This window comes from Eubalaena glacialis, chromosome 14, assembly GCF_028564815.1.
Source record: "Eubalaena glacialis isolate mEubGla1 chromosome 14, mEubGla1.1.hap2.+ XY, whole genome shotgun sequence".
Taxonomy (NCBI): Eukaryota; Metazoa; Chordata; class Mammalia; order Artiodactyla; family Balaenidae; genus Eubalaena; species Eubalaena glacialis.
The window spans coordinates 81,108,366-81,134,755 of NC_083729.1; the positions used below are offsets into that span (position 1 = coordinate 81,108,366).

Below are 26,390 nucleotides of genomic sequence, written 5' to 3' on the forward strand. Positions count from 1 at the left end.
TGCAGGGTCAAACAGACCCAAGTGAAACAAAGCACATCAGCTTTGTCTTAAGAGTTTTCTGCATTCAGAGAACTTTGATCAGTGAGATTGCTATGAAAAATATCATTAACCTAAGACTAAGCTAATATATAGTCACTGTACGGGACTCCTCTTTGTTACCATGTCCTGAAGCACATGGTGAGAAGTTCAGTTCAGGATCTGTTAATAATCATGAAGCTGTTTTAAATTTAGGGGCTTCATTTCTCTTAAAAGAGTAGTATGCTTTTGGGGAAACAAAATAGTTCAGAAAATCTCCACAAAGAAAAAGCTGATGAATTCTGGTCTTGTACTTCTAAACATCAACAGCAACATTATCTGAATACACACTTCTCACTGCCACTACGAGGGCCGACGGCTCTAACGGTTTTCTGGGTGCGCTGCAGAAGCAGGATATCTTCTTCTTGTTCCATTTCATCATTATCCCACTGGCGACAACCCAAAGCTGAACAGATGTACCTCACCTGAAAAGACAGATGTAAAATTAGTAAAGAGAACAAGTTACAGGAGATCAGAGACAGTAAAAGACTCAACAGTTTTATAAAAAGTGAAAGGAAATTGAGGAAATGTGTAAAAAGTAGCCAAGCATTAAGAAGCAACAGCTTAAAAAAAAAAAAAAAAGAAGCAACAGCTAGGGGGCTTCCCTGGTGGCTCAGTGGTTAAGAATTCACCTGCCAATGCAGGGGACACGGGTTGGAGCCCTGGTCCGGGAAGATCCCACTTGCCGCAGAGCAACTAAGCCCATGTGCCACAACTACTGAGCCTGTGCTCTAGAGCCCGCGAGCCACAACTACTGAGCCTGCGTGCTGCAACTACTGAAGCCCACGTGCCTAGAGCCCATGCTCCACAACAAGAGAAGCCACCGCAATGAGAAGCCCGTGCACTGCAACAAAGAGCAGCCCCCGCTCACCGCAACTAGAGGAAGCCCGTGCACAGCAACAAAGACCCAATGCAGCCAAAAATAAATAAATAAAATAAAAAATACACAGTTTCTGTTAAAAAAAAAAAAAAAAAAGGAAGCAACAGCTATACTGTATAGCACAGGGAACGCCACTCAATACTCTGTAATGGCCTATGTGGGAAAAGAATCTAAAAAAGAGTGGATATATGTGTATGTGTAACTGATTCACTTTGCTGTACACCTGAAACTAACAAAACATTGTAAATCAACTGTACTGCAATGAAATTTTTTTAAATAAATAAATAAATAACCTGAAAAAGAAAAAAAAGCAACAGCTAGATTACCACCAACTCCTAAAATGAAACATTTTGAACCATAAAAGTACAAATGAATATTTATTTCGGGGAATGAGTCTTACTTTGAGCATTTCCATGGAAGAAATGGATAACTAGTTGTGATCTCTTGGTAATAATATCATTAATAAAATTCTAGGTGAATTAAAAACACCTCAGAATTTCCATATGACGGAAATATTTAGTTTTAAAAAATCTGAACCTTTTCTAACAGCTGCAGTATTTTCAAGTACTTCCTTCAAAACTTCACTCAAAGGAAAAGGAAGATTCTTTGGATGATGTGACCAAAATCCTCACAGAAAGAAGCATACCTGCTAGAATACCAGAATTTTGGAGAAGCACATCAAATCAGAGAACCAGGTGACGGGGTTCAATCCCATTTTTTACAGATGAGAATACTGAAGGAAACAAAGGATCACAAGGCCGCCTCAATACAATACACATGCAGGTGGCTGGAGAGGGCAGAGAAGCTTGCAAAGGGCCTATGGGCTTAACACTCAGACAAGGGATCCTTAAAGTTTGAAAAACTTGAGGGCCAAAGATCTTTTTTCTATTCTTCCTTATTTTCGTCTTAAGTCTATATACAAATATTCAAGTATCAACGTATTAAGGGGTTAAAAAGAGATTTTCACCTTTCCAAAAAGCATGGTTTTAATTAGTTATTCCCCATAATGGAGTTATAAGACCCAATCTTAGAAGCAGATCATCTCCTAAGAGCTAATAATGGAGAGAGTCTAGGTCATTAACAGTATGACTTTTTCTTCACACAGATCTAAGTCAAATCTGACTTTGGAAGTTTCTGAACCTTTGAAAGTCTTGGTTTTCTCATCTGTAAAATGAGTACAAACTTGCCTCTTGGATCCTCTTATGATAGGCTCAAACTAGATAAATAAGTAGTAGCAATTATTCTTATCATCAGGATTATTATTATTCTTTGGAGGGTTCCTCATCTATCCAAATGAAAATTGTAAAATGTAACCATCAGAAATACTGTGATGATTTCAAAATAAGGCATGAAAAATGCACCCGACATACAGTAGACCACAGTTATTCATTCTCTTCCCCCTGCTATTCCTGCCTCTGCTGTTCATTGTTACCTTGGATAAATTTAGTTTCTCTTAATAGTATTCCCCCTTTCCACTTCACAGTTCTTTTATCAAAAGAAATGATATCCTCAGGGGAAAATTATTACAGAGCTCAACCAGTAATAGTATAGTTTAAGAAATTATCTCTTCTATTCCTATTTATTCTGATTTCTCTCCAAACTGAACATTTTTACTCACCTTTCCGCTATATGCACTGAGTCCATATGTAGTGAGAGACTTTCCTCCAACCAAGACAACATCATCTCCAAATTTATAAGAAGATTCAAGAAGTGATTCAACTGTAAACGGAACTGTTTCCATGCTCTCACGGTCCCGGTCCCACTGGAAGAGGTCTCCATCCAGGGAAGGAATGATCATCTTATTCCCAAATACCTAAAATAAAAAGCTAACTTTTAAAAGGATTTTATGAATGGATAAAGAAGATGTGGGTCCTATAAACAATAGAATACTACTCAGCCATAAAAAAGAATGAAATACTGCCATACTAGAGATTATCATACTAAGCGAAGTAAGACAGAAAGAGAAAGACAAATATCATATAATATCGCTTATGTGTGGAATCGAAAACACGACACAAATGAACTTATCTACGAAACAGAAACAGACTCACAGACATAGAGAATAGACTTGTGGTTGCCAAGGGGGAGAGTGGGTGGGGAGGAATGGTTTGGCAGTTTGGGATTAGCAAATGCAAACTAGTATATATAGGATGGATAAACAACAAGGTCCCACTGTATAGCCCAGGGAACTATATTCAATATCCTGTGATAAACCACAGTGGAAGAGAATATGAAAAAGAATATATATATGTATAACTGAATCACTTTGCTGTACAGTAGAAATTAACACAACACTGTAAATCAACTATACTTCAATAAAATAAATCTTAAAAGATAAATTAATAAAAGGATCTGAACTGCAAGAGTAGGAACTAAGAGCCATAGTCTCTCACCTGAGGTGGTCAGGCCTCCTGAGCAGCACACAAAACTGCACAGTTCATCCACCAAAAGCAACTTAAAAGAACCACCCATCTCTCCTGGGACCCACAGGCACCCTCCAGTCTGGTTCTCCTCAAACTCTGTTTGCCACGAGCCAAGCGTGTTCCATAACAATAAGGGAATTACTAAGGAGAGTTCTATGACCAAGTGAGTTCAAGAAGAGGTTACTGTGGGAGTTCTTATAGTGATTACTATGTTAACGTAATAATATGATTTTCTAGTAACGGGATAGTTTATGCAGCACTTTCCAAGTCTATTTTATCCAGGCCAATTACCATCGTAGGTTCAGATCCAAGGAACACAGGTTGATTTACGCAGCAGCCCATTCTTTCTTTTATTCACTTTCTCAGATCTGCTATGAGCCAGAAGCCTGGTAACCAAGCTTACTGATTTCATGCTCTTGGTTGCTCTTCCTTCTTTTATCAATGTTAACTGAGGGCCTACTACATGCTAGGGACTATTCTGTGGCTTAGGATACACCAGGGAGCAAAACAAATTAAAAAAACAAAACAAAACAAAAAAACCCCCTGCCATTTGTAGAGCTCAAACTCTGGTATCGGGAAATAAACAACATAATAAATAATTACAGAGTATGTTAGGTGTTAAATGCCATAGTGAAAAAAATAGAACAAGATAAAGGGGGAATGGATAAATGTGTGCATGGGAGGGGAAAGGACTTGTCAGTAACGGTTAAGTTCAGGGTAGGCCCCATTGAGAAAGTAATATTTGAGCAAAATCTAAACACAAGCGTTACCCCTGCTGATACCTGCGGAACAGCCTTTGCAAAGGCCTTAAGGGAGGGGGAAGTGCATTGTGATGAGGAAAGGGAACAGGTTGTAGAGGCAAGGACGGAGGCGGGGAGAGCAAGCAGAAGGCCGGAGATGATAATGGTGGTGCTGGTGGTGGGCTACAGTGGAGCTGTTGCCTGCGGTTAGATTTGGGATATAACTGGAAGGCAAAGCCAACAGGATTTCATGGTGGATTCCCTGTACGGAATGAGTGGAAGAAAAGCGCTCAGGATGACGCTAAAGATTTTGGCCAAGAAAATCTTGTTTCTTGAGGAAGAGTTAAATTAGTACATGACTTTGTGACACTGGCCTTCTGGCATTTCAAAATAGACACAACTCGGGAATTCCCTAGTGATCCAGTGGTTAGGACTCGGCGCTGTCACTGTGGTGGCCCGGGTTCAATCCCTGGTTGAGGAACTAAGATCCCGCAAGCCGCACAGCGCGCAAAACAAAACAAAACAAAACAAAACAGACACAACTTGACTTATTTCAGCTAACGACACGATTATTTTCCTGATCGTCAAGGCTCAAAAATCTGGAAAAAGAGACTATGAAAGAAGCATGAGTTTAGAAACCAGAAAACCTCCAGACAAATGTTGATTTGTTTTTTAAACAAAATTTCTCTATGGACTTCTTTGTTCCTTAAGCAGCAGAATTCCTTTCTTTAAAGGGACACTTACAGGGATATTTTAAAGAGATCCTTTTCAGTCACAAAGAGTTCTCCGTTGATGCTCGGCTAATATATTCTTCCCCCCCCTCACCCACCCCAGCTTTGCCCCGCACCCCTGGGGTTCTAGAAGACAGGTTGAAAAACACGACTCTAATCCACTTCTTTCCTTCATTTTGTAGTTCAAATCCTCGTATCTCCTGCCTGAACTATTATAACAGCCTCTTTACAGTTCTTAACTGGGAATTTCCTCAATCTAACCTCTGCATATCTTCTAGATTAATCCCTGAATCAGAGTTAAGCTTGTTATGACACTATTCAAAAATCCTCAACAGCTCTCCATTATCTTCTTACTAAAGACCCCGAATCCTAACTCTGACATACATTCAAAGTCCTCTAAACGTGACCTCAAACAACCTTTTCCTTGTTGTCTTTCACTTTTCCCCACGTGGGTGGAAATCAGGTGTCATTACTTAAGCAGGATATTTAATGTTTTTACTGTTATTGTTCAGTTATGTCATTGTCAATGTCATTTCTTCTCCCTGGAACACCCTCCTGTACCAACCCTGCCCACTGAAACCCTATCTGGCCTTCAAGCTAGCATCACTTATGTTTTTGCTGTGAAATCCAAGAAAATTTTAGCAGCGTAAGTTCGCTGACGAAAGTCTTAATACTGCACTTTTTGCTGTAACTGTAAACTGAGACACCATTACAGTCTCAAAAAATTGTTCATTGTACCTCTAACAAATATTTATCAGGTATACTAATGTATATACATTTATGTTTATTCAGTGGCTGTAAAAGTAATGCACTCAAACCTGGTGCCCAGATTTTGTTATCTAATTCCATTCCCCACCGAAAGAACAAAGGCTCCTGAGAGAAACAGCTGACTCCAGGGCTGGGGCAGGGCAGGTACAAGATGAACCTTTAACATCTTATTAGTCTAGAAAGTAAAGATATGGACAAAAAAAGATGGAAACGTGTCACTGACCACATCTGGAATTTAAGCACCAGAATGATTAAGTACTGAATTATAAAACATTGAAAAAAAAAATAAGGAATTTATGCATCCGCACTGATAACAAGTAGATAAAATAAACAATATATGGGGAAGAAGAGAGGGCTTTTACTGCAATGAAATGCCAAGTGTCTACTGGTAAATATGAAGGGAGGACTGGAGTTGGAAAAATTAGCATCTTGCAGACATCATAGTAAAGACTGCATCAGGCAAAAATCAGCCATGGTGTTAAATCTAGGTGAAAATTTTGATGAGGAGCAGGATATTTGCACGGTCTTAAAGTATCTTCCCACAGACTGCTTATTAGTTACAAAAAGTTAAAAAAAAACAAAACAGAAATAGTCATTATATAGTGGAGAATTCAGGCAATACCTTGACTGGATGATCAAATGAGCGACAGACATGATACCCTGAGAGAGGATGCAATACCAGCCATGTAGCATTCTGAGCCCAGCATACACTGCCTGCATCTAATCACCAGGAAACATCAGACAAGCACAAAATGTGGAAAGTTCTATTATTTTTAAATATCAGTAAAAGATCAGAGAGACTATATTCTTCAAAAATGTCAACGTCCATATATACACTACCAAATGTAAAATAGATAGCTAGTGGGAAGCAGCCGCATAGCACAGGGAGATCAGCTCAGTGCTTTGTGACCACCTAGAGGGGTGGGATAGGGAGGGTGGGAGGGAGGCTCAAGAGGGAGGGGATATGGGGATATATATATACATATAGCTGATTCACTTTGTTATACAGCAGAAACTAACACAACATTGTAAAGCAATTATACTCCAATAAAGATGTTAAAAAAAAAATGTCAATGTCATACAAGATAAAGTCTGTGGGGAAAAAAATCCAGATTAAAAGAGGCTAATGTAACAAGTAAACGTATTACCTGCCCCTAGACTAGATGCTGTACTGGGAGTGGAGAACACTATAAAAGACATTATTTAGGTCAACTGATGAAACTGGAATATGGACGGTAAAGTGTCAATATAAATTTATGAAGTTGATAACTACTGTGATTATGTAAGAGAATAGAGAAATTTCCTATTTCTATTAGGAAATGCACGCTGAAGCATTTAGGAGTAAAGGGCTACAATGGATAATTATCTTTAGATGTTTCAAGGAAAAAAGAGTATGTATGGGGGTTTGGGAGATAAGAGAGAGAGAGACACAACTCAGATGATAAAGCAAACACGTTTTGAGCAGATAAATCTGGGTATATAAGGGTTGGGTTTTTTTCATATCAAAAAGTGTGCAACTTTTTGTACTGTGAAATTATTTCTAAATAAGAGGTTAAAAAGAAAAGAAAGATACTCAAGAGCCTTGAAGGGGCTCTGTAATTAAACTCGGAAGGCTAGACCATTAAACTGAAGGCTCATCATAATTCTGGATATTTAAAGATCTCCAACTACTACTTTTATTAAAAAAACATTTGATTTTTAGTAAGCTCTCAAATGACATCAGTATGTATGTATACCATACATACATATGTATACCACCTCATATTATCTTAGAATTTTAACATTACTATTTTATTCTTTGCTTTCTTATATTTCTTGATAATAACAAACAAAAGATTATATTTTCAAAAATTAAAACTTTTTATTTTATCTTTTGTAGAATGTCCAACTTGAGGTTGTCATTAAGAACAGATTTAGGTCATAGTTTATATACCCTACAGTAACAGTATTGTAGTATTTAGCCAATGTGATCTCCCATTTTAAGTTACATATCAGTTAGAAAATCAAGTGTTTACTGTTCTCTACCGTCCATATTATGTTAGGTATTCTCTATTCCATTTACTAGAACAATAAATTCAAATTGTGATAAAATTAAAAAATAGGTATTGTCTGGTAATGTCAACAGTAGTACTGGTTGAGTACAAATAGGGAGAGCAGGTGTGAGTCACTACAAGAAAGAGGAAGAGCGGTTAGTGGGTCTCTAGTAAACAAATACCATTTATTTTTACTTGTTTCCTTTTCCATTAAACAACTTCTTTTCCCCTAAAGAAGTAGCAGGTCCTTAGGGAACACAATGGCTTCTAAATGCAACCGCCCCCAATCCCCCCAACAAAAAAACAAACCAGAAAATCCATCAAACAAATAGGAGCTAAAATTCATCATTGCTTCCAAATGTAAAAGAAAGCAAACTTATCTGCAATTAAAAATATGGCTTAAACAACCAAGAAGATTTCACGTGATTGACCACGTTGAGAAAAACTGCCTTATTTTAAAAGAAGAGTGCAAAACCCAAAACAAAAAAGCATTATGATTCAATACTCAATCATGTCATATTCCTGGACTCTGATTTTAAAGTTCACTTTTAAGTAGCTGCTCTTCACTAACTGGCTGCTTATGACTCATACCCACGGTTGCTAACCTCTGCACCAATCGTTGTGAAGTCTTTCAGGCTGCATCTGTGAAAGCAGATGGTGTTTTTTCCTTGAGAGCCACAAGAAGAGATATATGCCTGCAGTTCAGGTAGAGAGATGACATCACCCCTCAGAAGAGCATTACCTCACCCTCCCAGCATAGGAATGAGTCACCCGGAGAGTCAACTGCAAATCTCTTGGTATAAAAAAATGTAGGCTATGGTGATGCATTTTCACACTCCACTGATGTGTCTCTGGAAGCAGCTATTTGTTCTGATTCGCTGCTCTGCGTCTCAAACTAATTATGTGACTTGCTTCCCACTTCAGTCATTTTTAAAAATACAAATGCTTGTTATTTGGGGTTTTTTCCTCTATTTGTTTTTCCCTGTTAATAATTTCAAAATAAAAGGTTTGTCAAATCAGCTGGCAAACTCGGTACCTAAGATCCAATCAAGGTCTTTAACCACACAATCACAAAGCAGTTTAGTAAAGTAATTCAATTACCATTTCTGAACAAACTCTAACTGGCATAATGAACACCAGTGGCACATGTAATCAAGGACTCTATTTGAAATCAGAATGTGAGATAAGAACTCTATTTTCAAGTGGCAGAAGGAACTTCAACTGAGAAAATAAAGGAAGTACTACTACTAAAGTGAATATAACCAGCAATAAAAACAAAAACTCTTCTAATATGCAAAAATATTTTTTCATTCAGTTCTTCCTTCTTTTTCTATGCAACCACCTCCCCACCCACCCATCCCCAACCTCCTACCATCAACACATACACTTTTGGGGGTATATTCAACTTTATTTTAACTTAATACGAAAGTTTTGAAGCATAAAATGTAAAGAGATGAATATAATAAACCCCCATGGATCTGTCACCCAGTTTCAACAATCATCGACATTTTGCTACTCTCCACCCATCCACTACATATATTTGTTAATGACAGTATTTTAAAGTCAATCACAGGCATCATGTCATTTCACCTATACATACTTCAGTATTCATTGCTGAGAAGTAACTACCATGTCAATGTTACATCTAACAGAATTAAGAGTTAATTCCTTAAGATCATCTAATATTCAAATTTCCCTGATACTGCAAGACATACTATATAATTGGTTTGCTTCAACAAGGAATTTAAACTCCACATATTATATTTGATTCTTTTTTTCCCCTATAAGGGCCCCTTTCACTCCTTTTTCCGGGCATTGATTTACTTGAGAAACCAGATTATTCACCCTACAGAATGTCCCACAGTTTGGATTTTGCATGCCACTTAACTTGTTCCTTTATTCCCGGTATTTCCTAAAAAAGTGTAATTAGAACTGGAGCTTTGATCTGATGCAGGTTTGATTTTTTTGGACAAGACTACTTCACAGGTGGTGCTATATACTTCCTATTGTAACAGAGGTCAGCAAACGACAGCTCACGGGCCAAATCTGACCCAGTGCGTGTTTCTGTAAGCAAAGTTTTATTGGAACACAGGCATGCTTATTCATTTCTGTATGGTCTATGACTGCTTTCCCACTACAACTACAGAGACTGTATGGTCCGCAAAGCCCAAGATATTTACTATCTAGCCCTTTACAGAAAAAGTTTGCCAACCCCTGAGTTGTCGTATTTGTTACTATTAATCAGTGGATTCAAGGGAGTCAGGCTGATCCCTCCATTTTAAAGTGTCCCACCAACTTTTCACCATTTCAGTATCAATTGATGATCTACTACTTCAATAAAATAATAAAATAATGACTTCTAATTCTATCATTCTTTCCATATTTATTAGCTAGAATTTTTCTATAAAGAAGAACTTTCCTCATTCGGCTTTGGAAGCTGGATTTGTATACACTAGCGTTTTCTCAAGTAGTGACTCACATTAAACACTTTCAAATCCACAAAGTTGTATCCAGTGTGTACCCTAACCAAGAGAGAGGGAAAGGGATCACACTGGCCCTGACAGTTATAAACGCCAAGTCCCAAGTACAAGCTAAGCAGCAGTAAGAGTTAAAAGGGAGGAAGGGGGAAGAAACAGGGTGAAAAAGCATGTGGAAAGATGCAGATCCATGAGACAGAGATAAGGAAAAATGGACATAGACTATCTGGGAAAAGGATGGAAAAAAACCAACTACTCTAGAGTATTCATGAAAGGGACACCCTTTCTCCATCCTACCTCAGGAACTCAAGCATCTCTGGTATAATACAACAAATGATGCTTCCAATGATGACCTCAAGGAATTAGTTAAAAGATAAAAGTCACCAAGATTGGGAAGATGTAAAATACATGAAAAACATTTCATTGAAAGTGTTAAATTGTTGACTTTTTTTGATACCTGGAAATCCCCTTTGCCCAGAACAATTACTTTCCTTGCCATGCTAGCTGTTTTGGAAACCGAGGTAGGGCGAGGCAACAGCAGGCATCCAACTTATGAAATGGAAACGTGTCCACGGGGAGGTGACTGCGGCTCATCCAGCCCCATCCCTGGGTCCCTGACTCCACCAGCCACTCACTAATGTGACCTTGGACGAAAACTAACACTCTACTCTTTTACAAAATTCCTCAAATTAACTTACTGCACTGGATCCTCAAAAGCACTCTCCACAGCTTTTTGAAAAGGTATGTCTCTGGTCCCTAAACTACTAATGAATGTTTCTACCACTCTGGGGATCCACAGGCCTCCTGCTTTTCTCACTCCTTCCTCTGTCCCCCTCAATTCTTCCAGAGTCAAAACAGAAAGGGTTTTTAACATTTTCTTTTGCTGTAAGACTTTCAATGAGACTTTGATGAATCACAGGGTTCTCTGAATGAGGCATCTGCATTGTTAAGTATCTATATTTAGAAAATATTTATAAAGAATTCACACCAACTAACCATTGGGGAAATGTGGAAGAAAGCAGGAAAATCCCTAAAATCCTACTAAAGCCAATCTCTCCTTGAAACCCTTTCTTCTCTCTGACTCATCACTCTCTACCTGAATTTTAAAATGTTAGGGAGGGACGTCCCTGGTGGCGCAGTGGTCAAGAATCCGCCTGCCAATGCAGGAGACATGGGTTCGAGCCCTGGTCAGGGAAGATCCCACATGCCGCGGAGCAACTAAGCCCGTGCGCCACAACTACTGAAGCTTGTGCTCTGCGACAAGAGAAGCCAACGCAATGAGAAGCCCGCGCACCGCAACGAAGAGTAGCCCCCGCTCACCACAACTAGAGAAAGCCCACGCGGCAATCAAGAACCAAGGCAGCCATAAATAAATAAATAGATAGATAGATAGATAAATAAATAAATATCCTTCTTAAAAAATTTTTTTTAAATGTTAGGGATTCTGAAAGTTTGGTTGGAGGTCATCTTCTCACCCTACTCTCCTTCCCGGTGATTGCTCCTCTCAGTTCCCAGGACACTAACACTTCTAACTTTTCTCTTCAGCCCAGACTTTTCCTCTGGGAGCACCAGACCCACATATGCACAGGCTTTCTTAACATCTCTGCTTGGAGTGCACTCAAGGTCACTCGGCACTCACCGCATCTAAACAAATTCATGTTCTCCCTCTCTATACCTGTTCCTTTCCTTTTTTTCTTTTTTTATAAAGGGGCCGGGGAGCAGTCTCGGAGGACACTTTTATTTATTTATATTTTTTTGGCCGCACCAGCGGCCTGTGGGATCTTAGTTCCCTGACCAGGGATTGAACCCGGGCCCTTGGGTTCTCTTCAATCCGTCACTTTACTTCACTCACTTCCTCGGTCACCTTATCATCCCCATCTGTACTAGACTGGCCTCTTGTCTCCCCACTTCTGCTCTTCTTCCTCTCCCAGTCCATTCTCTACGGTCAGTAGAGACTGACTATATATGTCGTCAGTAGTCAGTAGAGTACAGGAGAGACTGATTTCAGTAGGATTTCAGGGATTCACCTGCTTTCTTCCAGACTGATCATTCCTGCTGCAAGGCCTTGATGCCAGCTGTTTCCTCTCCCAGAGCAGTCCTTCCCAGCCTCTCTACCCATTTCTTGCAGCTCTTTCTCCTCATAGGATCTCAGTCGTAATAAACATAATTTCTTCTGAGAAGCCTTCTCTGACTTCCCAGCTTGGGAGGTCAGGTATCCTTGCTAAGTCTCTCTTAGATCTACCCGTCCTTGTGACAGTTACCACAACTCAATTATGACACTGAAACTATAATCATTTCATATCTGGCTCCCCATCTGGCTCCACATACTGTCATGTAAGTTCCATGATGGCAAGGATCTCATCTGTCCTGGGCATTGCTGTACCCCAGCGCACAGCCCTGCAGGATCCCCTGCTCCCTTAAAGACCAGTTCAGTTTTGGATGTGTTAAGTTCAAGTACCTTTGAGTTAAGGGTTAAGAAGCAGTTAAGGGCTTCCCTGGTGGCGCAGTGGTTGAGAATCTGCCTGCCAATGCAGGGGACACGGGTTCGAGCCCTGGTCTGGGAAGATCCCACATGCCGCGGAGCAACTGGGCCCGTGAGCCACAACTACTGAGCCTGCGTGTCTGGAGCCTGTGCTCCGCAACAACAGAGGCCGCGATAGTGAGAGGCCCGCGCTCGGCGATGAAGAGTGGCCCCCGCTCGCCGCAACTAGAGAAAGCCCTCGCACAGAAACGAAGACCCAACACAGCCATAAATAAATAAATAAATTTAAAAAATAAGTTTAAAAAAGAAGCAGTCAAGTGCTCACAATGTGCTGAGCGCCATGCTAAGTCTGCTCTCTATATGAGGTCTTTGAGTGATTATTCCTGATAAAGCACATTAAGAATTATTAGAACAGAAAATGCAAACACACTGGTAAGTATTGAGGTATTTCAAAAGGCATGAAATATTGGAAAGGGGGCAAGAAATAAGCACAAGGATCTAGGGCTGAGTCTCTGCTTTACTACATCAGACAAACCTCTGAACCATTTTGAGCCCCAATTTTCTCATCTGGAAAATGGGGGTTAATAAGAGTATTTTATAAGGCTATGTTAAGGAATAAATAAGAATGGATTTGATGTCACTTTGCAAACTATAAAGTGCTAGTCAAGCAATACTTGTTAAGTAGATGTAATGATCCAGGGCTGCTATTTTGAACCTCTAAGGTAATTCGTGTGTGAGTGCTTATATACATATACTTGTTAAAGAAAAAAGTTAAAAACGAAAATACAAACTCTTAATCTGACTGTCTATAAATTCATCATGAGCCTTCTTTCAGTCTCCATAAGGAAACTTCAGAAATGACTATGGTTCGCTAACACTAAATTTCACATATTGCAAAAAAGCTTTTAGAATTCAAATAGTCGCTCCAAAAGTAAATTCAAGGAGAGAGCAGAAAGCTTAATTATGCCATGTCAATAACAGTTGGCCCTTGAATGTGCGTTTGCACTGCATGAATCCACTTACCAGTGAATTCTTGTCACTAAATACATACTCCAGTACTCCACGATCCATGGTTGAATTTGCCAACATGGAACCGTGGATACAGAGGCCCACGGAGAAGTTATGTAGGATCTTCCACTGCATGAAGGGTTGGCACCCCTATCCCCAACGCTGTCTAAGAGCCAACTGTATCTCTTTCCCAATCCTGAATTCACAACACCCATCTAAAAACAAAGCCTTAAAACTATATAATTGTGAGTTCGATATAAGAATTAAATACATCAAACTGTGACCAGTCTTTGACTCACCAGAAATCTCTATCAGCCCTAAAATTCTCCTTTGAATATAGAAGTTCTGAAGGTTCATAAAGTACTTTATTGGCCAAAAAGATAAACAATATTAAAGAGACGTTAACAGGCATATTTTTGTATATTTTAATTCTTCAAAAATGTTACACTATATATCGAACACAAAATGGTAACTCTTAATAAAGTAAAATGAGCAACTGACCAGACTACTAGTTGACAAAATTGACTATTTGTGACTTTATGAGGAAAAAAAAAAAAAAAGATGTTCCAACATTGTTGTGTTGAGGAAACAATTTTTTAAACATTTCCCTAAACTTCAAGGAAAACATTGAAATTACCATGACGGGGAAAGTAAAGGAAGCTTATCTGCTGAATGTAAAGTGTTCCCGGGAATCATACCTCAAAGACTAAGGAGGGGGCATCATGGTTAACAACTAGTTACGTGATCTAAACATGAGGGATTATGAGATCTTTCAGTAGATGTGGATATTAGTCGAAGAAGGCATCCCATGTGACATGCTTAAAAAGAAATGTAGGTTAAAAAAAAAAGAAAGAAAATGCAAAAGAAAAAAGAAATCCTGAAGTCAGTTGGTATTTATGATCATCAAAGATTGTGAATTATTGACCAAGAGCAGTGAGATACCAAGTAGATAATTATTATTTCATTCTTTCTTTCCTTAACCTATAGTCAACCTACAAAACAAAATACCTCAAGGAAAACTACCAGGTTAACTTTTGAAGTATACTTTTTGCATTCACAGTGAAAAATACAGATTTAAGTACCTATCTTTGCCTTCACTTAGATTACTATACATTCACAAAGGAGATAAATAATGTGCACGAGAAGTCAATTTCCTACAAAACAAAGTCAAATTAATTTCTCGCTTGGCAACATGCGTGCTGGAATAAATCGATTTAGTTCACAGCACTGTTTTCAGCCATGCTAAGGGATTAATAAAACAAAATTAAAACAAAAAACTGTTTCATTTCTATAATTAAAAGAAAAGCAATTAACCTAAGCAATTATTTAAATATTGGCTTGCTCCGTGATTGACAGTGACTTTTCCAAATAAACCACCATCTTAGATGGTGTTCATGTAAGGCTCAAATTGTGCTAGTTTATGTACAAATGAAAAACTGCCAAATGACCAGACATCTTTCAGTATAAATTAGACTATCTTTAAAACAGATTACAGATCCTCTTTTAATAAAGCAATACTCAAAACGGTCTACTAATGGACCCTTGGTGAACAAATCAAGTAGCTGTTAAAAATGTACTCTTTTCAAAAGATCCCCTCCAACCTATGAAGGCCCTTCTTCATGACTGCAGTCTAACTCTGCAGTGCGCAGGCTGGAAAGCTTCAGCATCACAGTTGTCTGTTTCTGCACCTGTCTGAAACAGAAAGGCGGTGTGTCCCTTGGGGAGAAACATGCCTAAAATAAAATAAAACAAAACCCCAAACTCTAACTATAGACTTATGAGAGAGTTGTTTGTTCTTCTTAAGAGGGAAAAAAAAAAAAAAAAAAAGGACATTTTAACAGAAAACTGAAACAAAAAACAAATATGGTACCTCTAAATAAAGAAAAGGTAAAGGTATTGTCGAAGGACAGACTAGTTATATATACACAATTATAATATGCATTCTAAATACAGATAAGGAAGAAGGTCTTTGTATTTATAAATGTGTTCCAAGACACAGAGAAGTAGACAGTTCAAGGATATTATGTCTACTTAGATTTGGTGAACTGTGATCCAAATGCCACCCAGAGACCCCAAAGAAAACCTATGCTAATATGTCACAAAACAGAATTTTAAGACAATCAATGAGGAACCACTGCCAAATATCCTTAGTGCTTTTTCAAGGTTGAATCTGCATATAAATTAACAGTGGAAAGCAAATCAGATTTTACCTCAGGTGGTCCTTCTGAAAATTAAAAACAAAATTCTTAGCTACGATCAAAAGTATCAGATTTAGAACCTAGGGGCACATGTTAAAGGTAACAGAGTAAACCTTAGGTTCATCATTTATTCTAACACACACACACACACACACACACACAGTTTTAGCTTGGTTTATATCAGTATTCTTTTGAGGAAGCTTATAAATACCTAGTCAAGAGGAAAGAGTGGCAAGTCAGATCTGTGTCCCATGGCACCTCAACCTTCCTGCAGCATACAATGCATTCTAAAAATAATGTGAAACACTTGCTTTTAATGGAACTGTCAATCTCTCTTATCCTTTGGGAACTTATTTTTTCCTTAACATAATCAAAACATGACTAAAGCAACACAATAAACTATTTTATATGCTTTTTGATCAGAAAAGGTTAAGGACATCATGAAAGCAGGCTGAGAGGCAATGAGATATGTACCTAATGGTAATGAATTTGTGCCATTTTTATTTATTTATTTATTTATTTATTTTTTGGCTGTGTTGGGTCTTCGTTTCTGTGCGAGGGCCCTCTCCAGTTGCGGCAAGTGGGGGCCACTCTTCATCGCGGTGCGCGGGCCTCTCACTATCGCGGCCTCTCTTGTTGCGGAGCACAGGCTCCAGACGCGCAGGCTCAGTAATTGTGGCTCACGGGCCTAGTTGCTCCGTGGCATGTGGGATCTTCCCAGACCAGGGCTCGAACCCGTGTCCCCTGCATCGGCAGGCAGACTCTCAACCACTGCACCACCAGGGAAGCCCTGTGCCATTTTTAAAAGAATCCTTAAATGTAGTAAAAGGGGAAGTTAAAAAATTCCTCTAGATAATTTATATGAGTGTTTCATGTATTTGATGGTACCTGAGTACTAAAGTTAGGACAATCTTTAGAAATTTAGTCCCTGGTGGTCCAGTGATTAAAACCCCGCGCTTCCGCTGCAGGGGGCGTGGGTTCGATCCCTGGTCAAGGAACTAAGATCCCACATGCTGCACAGTGCAGCCAAAAAATTTTAAAAAACAAGAAGAAGAAATTTAGTCCAATCCATAATTTTACAGAGAAGGAAATTAAAGCTCTACTGAAATAATTAGCCGGGTCACACAGCCAGTTAACAGCAGCATCATGACTAGAACTGAAGCCTCTGAATCCCAGTGCCTCCTCCACACCACACGGCCTACAAAGTTCCTGTGATGCTTTTACTTTATTATTTTAGCAAAAGTACACGTGATCCATAACCAATTCCTCTATCATTAATAACTTAAAAATTATTATACAGTCTATCAAATCCTTTAGCCTTCAGCTTCTCATTAGATAAGTCACTTTAAGAATCACTGCACAGAGAATACATCTTCCCTGGCCTTCTGGGTTTAATTGGCTTCATCTTTGTACCACTCTTGATGAAAGGGTGGAGAAACTGACATTCTAATAGAGGAGTCTCCAAACGGAGACTCCAATTGTCACCTGGGTGGCTCCTGCTACATCTCTCCACCAGTTCCTGTGTGCTGTACCCAGCTCTCCTCTGCACACCTGTCCTAGCAAACACTGAGCTTCAGACAGAGAAAATTAACTATTTCTCCCAAAAAGTTAGGGACCGTCATAAAATTGTCTATCAGATGCATTTAGAAGGGTATGGCATCCAATCCGGGGCATTTCAAATAGCAGTTTTTGTTCCTCTTTCGGTGGTGTTTTGTCCAGCTTCCGAACATAACTTCTAGATACTGAGCGAAACACACCTTGCTGAATAACAGGTGATCCAAGCTCGAAATACAGTCCTCTCTCCTTGTTAATGTTTATAACCTTACGAATACTCTCATAATGGTGATATTTCTATTACATACTAGATCAGTCGTTCTCAAAATGTGGTCTGTGGGCTCTGTTTGAGGTGCAGAGGGTCAAATGGTTTTCATAAGAAGGTGCTATTTGCCTTTCCCTGGGGTGCTATTTGCATTGATGGTATAAAAGCAACGGTGACTAAAGCATGAATAAGGTACCAAACTCATAGTCCTGGCATCTTCACAGTCACACACTCACAGCAAAAAAAAGAAGAAAAAAGTTTCACTCGAGAATGTTCTGATGAAACAGTAAAAATTAATTTCATTAAATTGTGACCTGAGTACGTATCTTTTTACTATTCTGCCCGACTAAGCAAGAGGCGTGCATTAAGGACTTCTGCCACGAACTGAAGCATGTTTTGAGGAAAAGCACTTGTGTGACTGAGTTTTGAGCTGAAACTAGCGGCATTGCTCACAAAGCTCCATTCTTACTTGAAAAATTGAGAGAAAAGCTACAGTGATGAGACTTGGGTATTCGGCAGACGTTTTCTCAAAAATAAAGTGAACCTCTCACTTCAAGGAAAACAATTGACTGTGTTAATGATAAAATCCAAGTTTTCAAGCGAAAATTTGAACTTTGGAATAGCTGTATCTACCCATGTGAGCTTGACAGCTTCCCAGTACTGGAAGACTTTTCTGATGACATCAGTGGTGACAGTAAAAAATGTGAGTTTACAAAATATTCTATAAGGAAATATGTCAACATTTGGAAGATCTGTGTAACTCAATGAATCAATATTTTCCAAATGATGTTAGAAAATCATGCACGAGTAAAAGGCAAGACAGACCAATGGATGCTACTGGTATAGAGTACAACAGTTCATTGATATGGTTTCAGATTCCACGGTGCAACTAACCTTTCAGAAACTTCCACTTGTTCTCGTGTAGAACCAAAAAAGAATGATCACAATCAACTGAAAAGGCTACTAAAATACTCCCTTTCTCCACCTACATATGGATGTTATTCTTCATACAGTTCAACCAAAACAACAATGCAACATATCGAATGCAGAAGCATACAGGAAAATCAAGCTGTCTTCTATTAAACTGGAAATTAAAGAGATTTGCAAAAATATAAAACAGTGCCACTTTTCTCATTAAATTATTTTTTGGGGAAATACACTTTTTCTTTTTTTTTTTTCTAAAGATTTTTTGATGTGGACCATTTTTAAAGTCTTCATTGACTTTGTTACAATATTGCTCCTGTTCTGGTTTTTTGGCCCCAAGGCATGTGGGATCTTAGCTCCCTGACCAGAGATCGAACCCACACTCCCTGCACTGGAAGGCGAATTCTTAACCACTGGACCGCCAAGGAAGTCCCCACTTATTCTTCATAAAAATGTATTATTTATGCTACGTGCAATGCAACGGGGTTCATTCTTAAAAATAATCCAATAATAAGTGTTTTTAAAATTTGTTTTAATTTTTAATATGGCTTAAGTTTAGATAGATATAACCCATGGGGAATAAAGCTCTTTGGATCTCTTCGTAATTTTTAAGAATGTAAAGGGTCCTGAAACCATAAAGTTTGATATTCACTGTACTGGATGAACAGCCTGAGTTGTAAAGGGGAGGAACATACAAGATGTAGACAGGGCTCCAGAGCAGGTGGAGTGGAGTACAGTCAGGCAAGCCTGGTTTAATCCCAGCTCTACCATCTAGTCGGTCCGTGACTTCAAGCAAATGACTTCTCTGAGCTTCGTATTCCTCTTCTGTAAAATGACACCAGCATATCAACCTCAGGAGGATGGCTGTGAGGATTACAGTGTGTGTAAAGTACATTGTGTGTATATTACAGCTCTGGGAACAATGCTGTCATTAGCATATCTACACAGTAGACACACAGTCTCAAGAAATGGTCCCAAGAACTTGGGGCAGTAGTGATCTAGTAAATTTGTTTGTGTGTAAAGTAGGAAATTAAAACCTAGATAGGGGCTTCCCTGGTGGCGCAGTGGTTAAGAATCTGCCTGCCAATGCAAGGGACATGGGTTCAAGCCCTGGTCCAAGAAGATCCCACATGCCGTGGGGCAACCAACCCCGCGAGCCACAACTACTGAGCCTGCACTCTAGAGCCCACGAGCCACAACTACTGAAGCCTGCGCGCCTACAGCCCGTGCTCCGTAACAAGAGAAGCCACCGCAATGAGAAGCCCGCGCACCACAACAAAGAACAAAAGCGGCCAAAATAAATAGATAAAATAAATTTATATATATAAAAAAAACAAAACAAAACAAAAAAAACCTAGATAATGCAAAGAGGTCTCAGAATTCTTTTCCTGAAATGGAAAGTGGTCAGTGAGCTTTTCATTTATTGTGTAAAGGTGACACAAACTTTTAAAATATGCTTGTAATTCAGTATTTCAAAGCATTCTACCCAAAGGATCAAGGGTTGGGGGTGAGTGGGAAGGAGGACACTTAAAACAAGAGAGCCCTAACAAACCACAGAAAATGGTAAGGACTGGGGATGGTGAGAATATTGAACTGTAGTTTAAAAAACAGCTAACATAATTGCTATTGTAAGAAAATCTTCAAGCTCGACTAGCTGCTTATAATTTAAACACGCTCAATGGCACTCAGGTTATTACGACTCTTTGTCATATCATGCAATTTATGTTTTTGTGAGTGTGCATATTTTAGTTTATAGAAACACACATGCTTTGCACCACTACAACACACTATAATATTACCTCAGATGTAAACAGCTTACAATCTTCTGATTTTGCTCATCACCTTTCATGTCTAGTTTGAAAATAAAGCAAAATGTGCATACCCAAGCATAATCTCAGGAGGACACAAATAAATGAATATTCAGGTCTGAGTAGTAATTCATTTGACTATGACATCCAATTCAAACTTTTTAAGGCAATTTACAACCAAAGTGTTATTTATATTAATAATTCACAAGTTCACGATTCTCAACAGATGTTTCAGGTATACTGTCCGGTAAGCAACAGGCACTCTGAAAGTCTAGTCAAGGCTTAGCACACAGCGAGTGTGGAGGCTAGGCAGCGCCATCGCCCTAAGTACCTGCCTGGGTGCCCCAGAAAGGAATCCAGGCTGGGTTTTCTAGACAGCAGCGGGGTCACTGGGAGCAGTTTTCCCATCAGAAGATTCCATCACCACTAATCAGGTCATTCTCAAGCGCCTCATGTTAGGTTTTGTCTTTTCCAAACTTGATACCAGCTAAGAAGCTTTTTGAAAGGGAAAGATTGATGATGAAAGGGAAAAAAAAGAGTACCCTAGGGAGTATCCCATAGGGACAAGGTAGAAGGCTGAAGGTATTCTGGAAAACAGGTGACTGCTTCCATGTCAGCAGTCGTAACTCAAAAGAGGGACTTATTTTAAATGATTTAAACAAGAGGGTAAAGCTTCAGAAAAGGAGAGAGATTTAATCTATCAGAGTCTAGACAAAAGGTCAGGTTGGGGGCTGTGTTTAAATGAGGGGAGTCTAGACTTCCCTCATTTACACATAGCCCTGGGCTTCCCTGGTGGCGCAGTGGTTAAGAATCTGCCTGCCAATGCAGGGGACACGGGTTCGATCCCTGGTCCGGGAAGATCCCACATGCCGCGGAGCAACTAAGCCCATGAGCCACAAATACTGAGCCTGCGCTCTAGAGCCCGCGTGCCTAGAGCCCGTGCTCCACAACAAAGAGAGGCCACTGCAATGAGAAGCCTGTGCACCACAGCGAAGAGTGGTCCCTGCTCGCTGCAACTAGAGAAAGCCTGTGCGCAGCAACGAAGACCCAACACAGCCAAAAATAAATAAATAAATAAATAATTTTAAAAAATAAATAAACACAGCCCCCAACCTGCCCCTCATCAAGGTGGGCAGTGTCCTTACTTTACTGATGGTGACACTAAAGCTCTGAGGGGCTAAGTCACCTGCCCAAGTTTTGGAGTCATGTGCCAGAGTAGTTTTGGAAGCAAGGTCTCTTTTTTTGCAAATAATCCATCTTGTCTAAAATTACACTCCAAGACAACTTCAGATGAATTATGTTTACAATTAGAATGTACAACTGAGGGAAAATGCAGTGAATAATTTATGGGATTTTGCAGCATGCATTCCTAACTATTAAAACACAGTTATTTATACTTGTTTTATTATTTCTAGGGACCCTGTGATGATGATGAGGAGGAGGATGATAATAGGAAGAAGAAGAAATTATGATCATGTTACAGCTCAGATAATGAGATTTACTGATATAGCAGATAGTATCCTCAATTACTCATTTATATAATTAACTCATTCAATGCCCAAAACAATCCTAAGAAGTAGGTGACATTACCCACCTCATTTTACAGGAGGGAAACTGAGGAACAGAAAAGCTAAGTAAATGCCCCAAGGGGACATAGCTTGTCAGAGACAGACATGCCCTACACTTAGGCAGTCGGACCCTGAGCCACAGCTCTCTAAGCAAATACCTACTATTAATAGCAGCAACTGATGATTTTAACTAAGTTTTCCAGTCAACATATAGAAAATTCTTACCTCCGGTTTGCTAAGGCTGGATGACACCAAGGAACCGGATCCCACGTCCAAATCCCACTGCTTTTTACCATGGTTCTCAGGATCCAAGGCAGCAATTCGGCCATCTAAAGTGCTGATAATCACTAAGGATCTGTAAATTTAAAAATTAATAGGACAGAGTTAAAAAGATATCGAAGACATACACTCAAAAGGAACCAGCCTCTCCCCAGGCCGCTATCTGTAAGGGGGGGGGCATCTCCTCATGACACTTGTAGTCTTTCCACCACTCTCTGTCTTGAGCCCTCCAGGACAACTGCACTATGCCCTTTATGGGTTTGTTCCACTTATGAAAAGCCCCAGACTCCGAGGTCACCCCTCCTTCCCACACTCTAATCCCCACATGGAATTTGACATGCCCTGCTCTGTCCTCTTCCATTTCCCCAACTCCTAAAGCCTTCGCCCTGAAACAGCGTCCCCTGAATGTTCACTTACCTTCTTGCTCTGGCAGAAACCTGGCTCTCCCTGAGGACGCTGCTTCAGAAGCTATGAGAATTTTCTTCTCCATAACCCTCACCAGGTCCAGTGATGGTGTAGGCGTACTCCTTGTGCCTCGCTACCATTTCTGAACTATTTTCTTTCTCTCCTCTCTAAAAATCCTCAGGATCAGGTCACTCCATCCATTACTCCTCCTAATAATTGTCTACTGACCCTTGGGTCACTAGCCCCATTCCTTGAGGATTTTGGCTCCTGGTTCACTGTCACTATTAACATGTTCTGTGGGTTTTCATTATCTGTCTACCTCGCCTCAGTCCCTAAGCCCTCGTCATTACCAATCACAACTTCCCTGTCCCACTGAAATTTCAAGCATTCCAACCCCAGTCACCAACCCCTCTTTTCCAGCTCACCTCCTCTACTTCCTTGACTCCAAAAAACCTCTGACCCCACCAGAACCCTATCAGCCATTGATCCTACCACTGTTCCCCTGAACTTCACTACCATTATGCCTTCACTTCTTTCTTATCCAGTTTAAATTCCATAGTCCTTCTTTTTTTTTTTTTTTTTTTTACTTTTTGGCTGCACCGTGCACCATGCGGGATCTTAGTTCCCCGACCAGGGATCGAACTCGTGCCCCCTGCAGTGGAAACCCGGAGCCTTAACCGCTGGACCACCAGGGAAGTTCCCATAGTCCTTCATGTTAAGCACGTCCTTGCTCACGCCCTCAACTCCCTACCCGCTCTCTTACATCTCACACTGAACTAGCAGAACTCCAACCCTGGTTCAATTAAACTTTCTGCCTTCACTCAATCTTGCATCTGTGCGGTTAAAGAAAAATATAACCATGCTCACTGGTGTCACTCTACTCATGACCATCAACATCACAAAAGGGCTCGAATGATGCTCCACGATCATAACACGTTTCCCTAATCTATCCACTCTCCCACTGTCCTAGGTTAACTATTTCATTTTGCCTTTGCCCTCAAACTTCCTACCCTAGCTCTTCCAAGCTCGTGCATCTCAGGGACTATGCTTCCTAGATAGGTGTTTACTAAGGAAAACAGAAATAATCAAAAGAGATCCCACCATCCCATCTCTCCATGTATCAGCACCTGGACCCATGAAATCTACCTCCCCTCCTCTTACTGCAGGTGAATTGTCCACGACTCCATCCACTACCAACACTCCACTTAGGCAATAGGTATCTGCCTGTGCACACATAGGGACTCACTCCTCTAAAACCTCTCCTCTTGGGCTTCCCTGGTGGCGCAGCGGTTGAGAATCTGCCTGCCAATGCAGGGGACACGGGTTCGAGCCCTGGTCTGGGAAGATCCCACATGCCGCGGAGCAGCTAGGCCCGTGAGCCACAATTACTGAGCCTGCGCGTCTGGAGCCTGTGCTCCGCAACAAGAGAGGCCGCAATAGTGAGAGGCCTGCGCACCGCGATGAAGAGTGGCCCCCGCTCGCCGCAACTAGAAAAAGCCCTCGCACAGAAACGAAGACGCAACACAGCCATAAATAAATAAATAAATACTTCTTAAAAAAAAAACAAACAAAAAAACCTCTCCTCTTGCTCTCCCATCAATTATTCCCCCTCTACCACAGCATTCCTCTCAGCCTTCAAACCTGCCATTATATCCCCCAACTTAAAAACTGAACCAGATTAAATATGGTGATGATATTTATATATACATAATGATCCATTCTCCCCGCTCCAGCTTCCAATCCATTTCTCGCCCCCCTTTGGAACAAAACTCCTTGAAAGAGTTGTTACGTAGTCTGTGTCTCCAAATCCTCTCCCCCTTTCTGTGCTGAACTATTTCTAGTCAAGTTTTTCCCTCTACCCCTTCATGAACAGGCTCCCGTGGGACTCACCACTGACCTTCACACTGACAAATCCCATTCACTTGACCATCCAGCGGCATGTGATCAGCTACTTCTCCTGCTCTCCATCAACTACTCTTTTTTTTTTCTATTTTATTGATGTTTTTTCACTTAAGTCTTTTTTTTTTTTTTAAGTACAGTTGATTTACAGTGTTCTTAGTCTCTGGCGTACAAAAAAGTGATTCAGTTATACATACGTGTGTGTGTGTGTATGTTCTTTTTCATATACTTTTCCAATATGGTTTATTACAGGATATTGAATATAGTTCCCTGTGCTATACAGTAGGACCTTGTTGTTTATCCTCTATCAACCACTCTTCACGCAGCTTCCAGGGCACCATCTTCTCCTGATTATTTTTTCTTAGTTCAATGCTTCCTTGTCTCAGTTTCATTTCCTGGTCCCTCTTCATCTCTCCTATCTCTGAAAATATTCTCTACCTACACGTACTTTTCTTTGGTGGTCTCATAGATGAAAATATCATCTATATACTGGCAACTTCCAAATTTGTATCTCTGGTTCCAGGCCCCTTCCCTGAACTCTGGGCATACATGTGTAACGGCCTGCCAGATTTTTTTTTTCTAATAAATTTATTTATTGTATTTATTTATTTTTGGCTGTGTTGGATCTTCACTGCTGCACGCGGGCTTTCTCTATTTGCGGCGAGCGGGGGCTACTCTTCGTTGCGGTGCGCAGGCTTCTCATTGCGATGGCTTCTCTTGTTGTGGGGCATGGGCTCTAGGCACACGGGCTTCAGTAGTTGTGGCACGTGGGCTCAGTAGTTGTGGCACGTGAGCTCAGTAGTTGTGGCGCACGGGCTTAGCTGCTCCACGGCATGTGGGATCTTCACGGACCAGGGCTCGAACCCATGTCCCCTGCCTTGACAGGCAGATTCTTAACCACTGCGCCACCAGGGAAGTCCCACTGCCTGCCAGATTCAGATTGTCCTACAGGCTTCTCAAAGTGCACATATCCAAAATCAATATCCCCAGACTGATACCCCCAATTCCTCAAACACATCATGCATGATTTGTCCTCAGGGACTTTGCAGCTACTGTTCCTTTGCATCCTGGAACATATACTCCAGATACACGACAAGCTCTCAATAAATATTTGTGGAATGAAAGGATTTGTTGAATAATTGTTCTAGGAATTTGTTAGGTATATCTGTCTGCTTCTGAAAGACCATGCAAATTCCAAGCACATATAGTTATGTTCCTGGTTCAGGTTATAAAATGTAACTTCTATCTATCCTACTTCATATACAATATATACAAATTCAAAGTAAAGCTAAAAGTCGATTAAGACAAACCAGTTCAAGTACACTCATTTGAAACCTTTCAAAGAACTTAACTGTTTAGCAAATGAATAAACTTATCAAGTGAATAAAAGTGTTAATTTAGTTCCCCAACTATACACTAATTCTCACTTTGAATTTTTCAAATGGTAACTCTTAGTCTAAACTGTGAAAATAGAGATTTTTTGCCACACTACAAACTAGTAATTTTCAATAACACACCAAAAGAAAAGGAACAACTCAACTCCTTTCCCCATGCATTACCCTGCATTCTAAAGAGATCTACTGGGAGTTGGATTAGGAGGAGAATATAAGCCAAAAAACTATGTTATGATGAAGGGTATAAAAAAATTCACACCCGACAAACCAGAATGGAAAAGAATATGAAAAGAATATATACATGTGTGTATGTACATATATATACATATATATGTATATATATGTACACACACACACATCTGAGTCACTTTGCTATACAGAAGAAATTAATATAGCATTGTATATCAACTATACTTCAATAAAATTTCCAAAAAAACTCTCATACCTTAGATGTGCCAATTTACAAATAAAAGCAATAG

General features: G+C 40.0%; 1 protein-coding gene across 2 annotated transcripts in view; it reads right to left on the reverse strand.

Moving 5' to 3' along the window:
- The window catches only part of EIF2AK3 (eukaryotic translation initiation factor 2 alpha kinase 3), a 68,762-nt gene that overhangs the window by 31,573 nt on the left and 10,799 nt on the right, over window positions 1-26,390 (reverse strand). For both annotated transcript variants that reach the window (XM_061210451.1, XM_061210452.1), the window contains exons 2-4: window positions 22,160-22,289; window positions 2,574-2,768; window positions 367-500 (exon numbers count right to left, since the gene is read on the reverse strand). In XM_061210451.1, coding sequence (XP_061066434.1) covers window positions 367-500; window positions 2,574-2,768; window positions 22,160-22,289 — 459 coding nt within the window. The remainder of the gene's footprint in view (window positions 1-366; window positions 501-2,573; window positions 2,769-22,159; window positions 22,290-26,390) is intronic.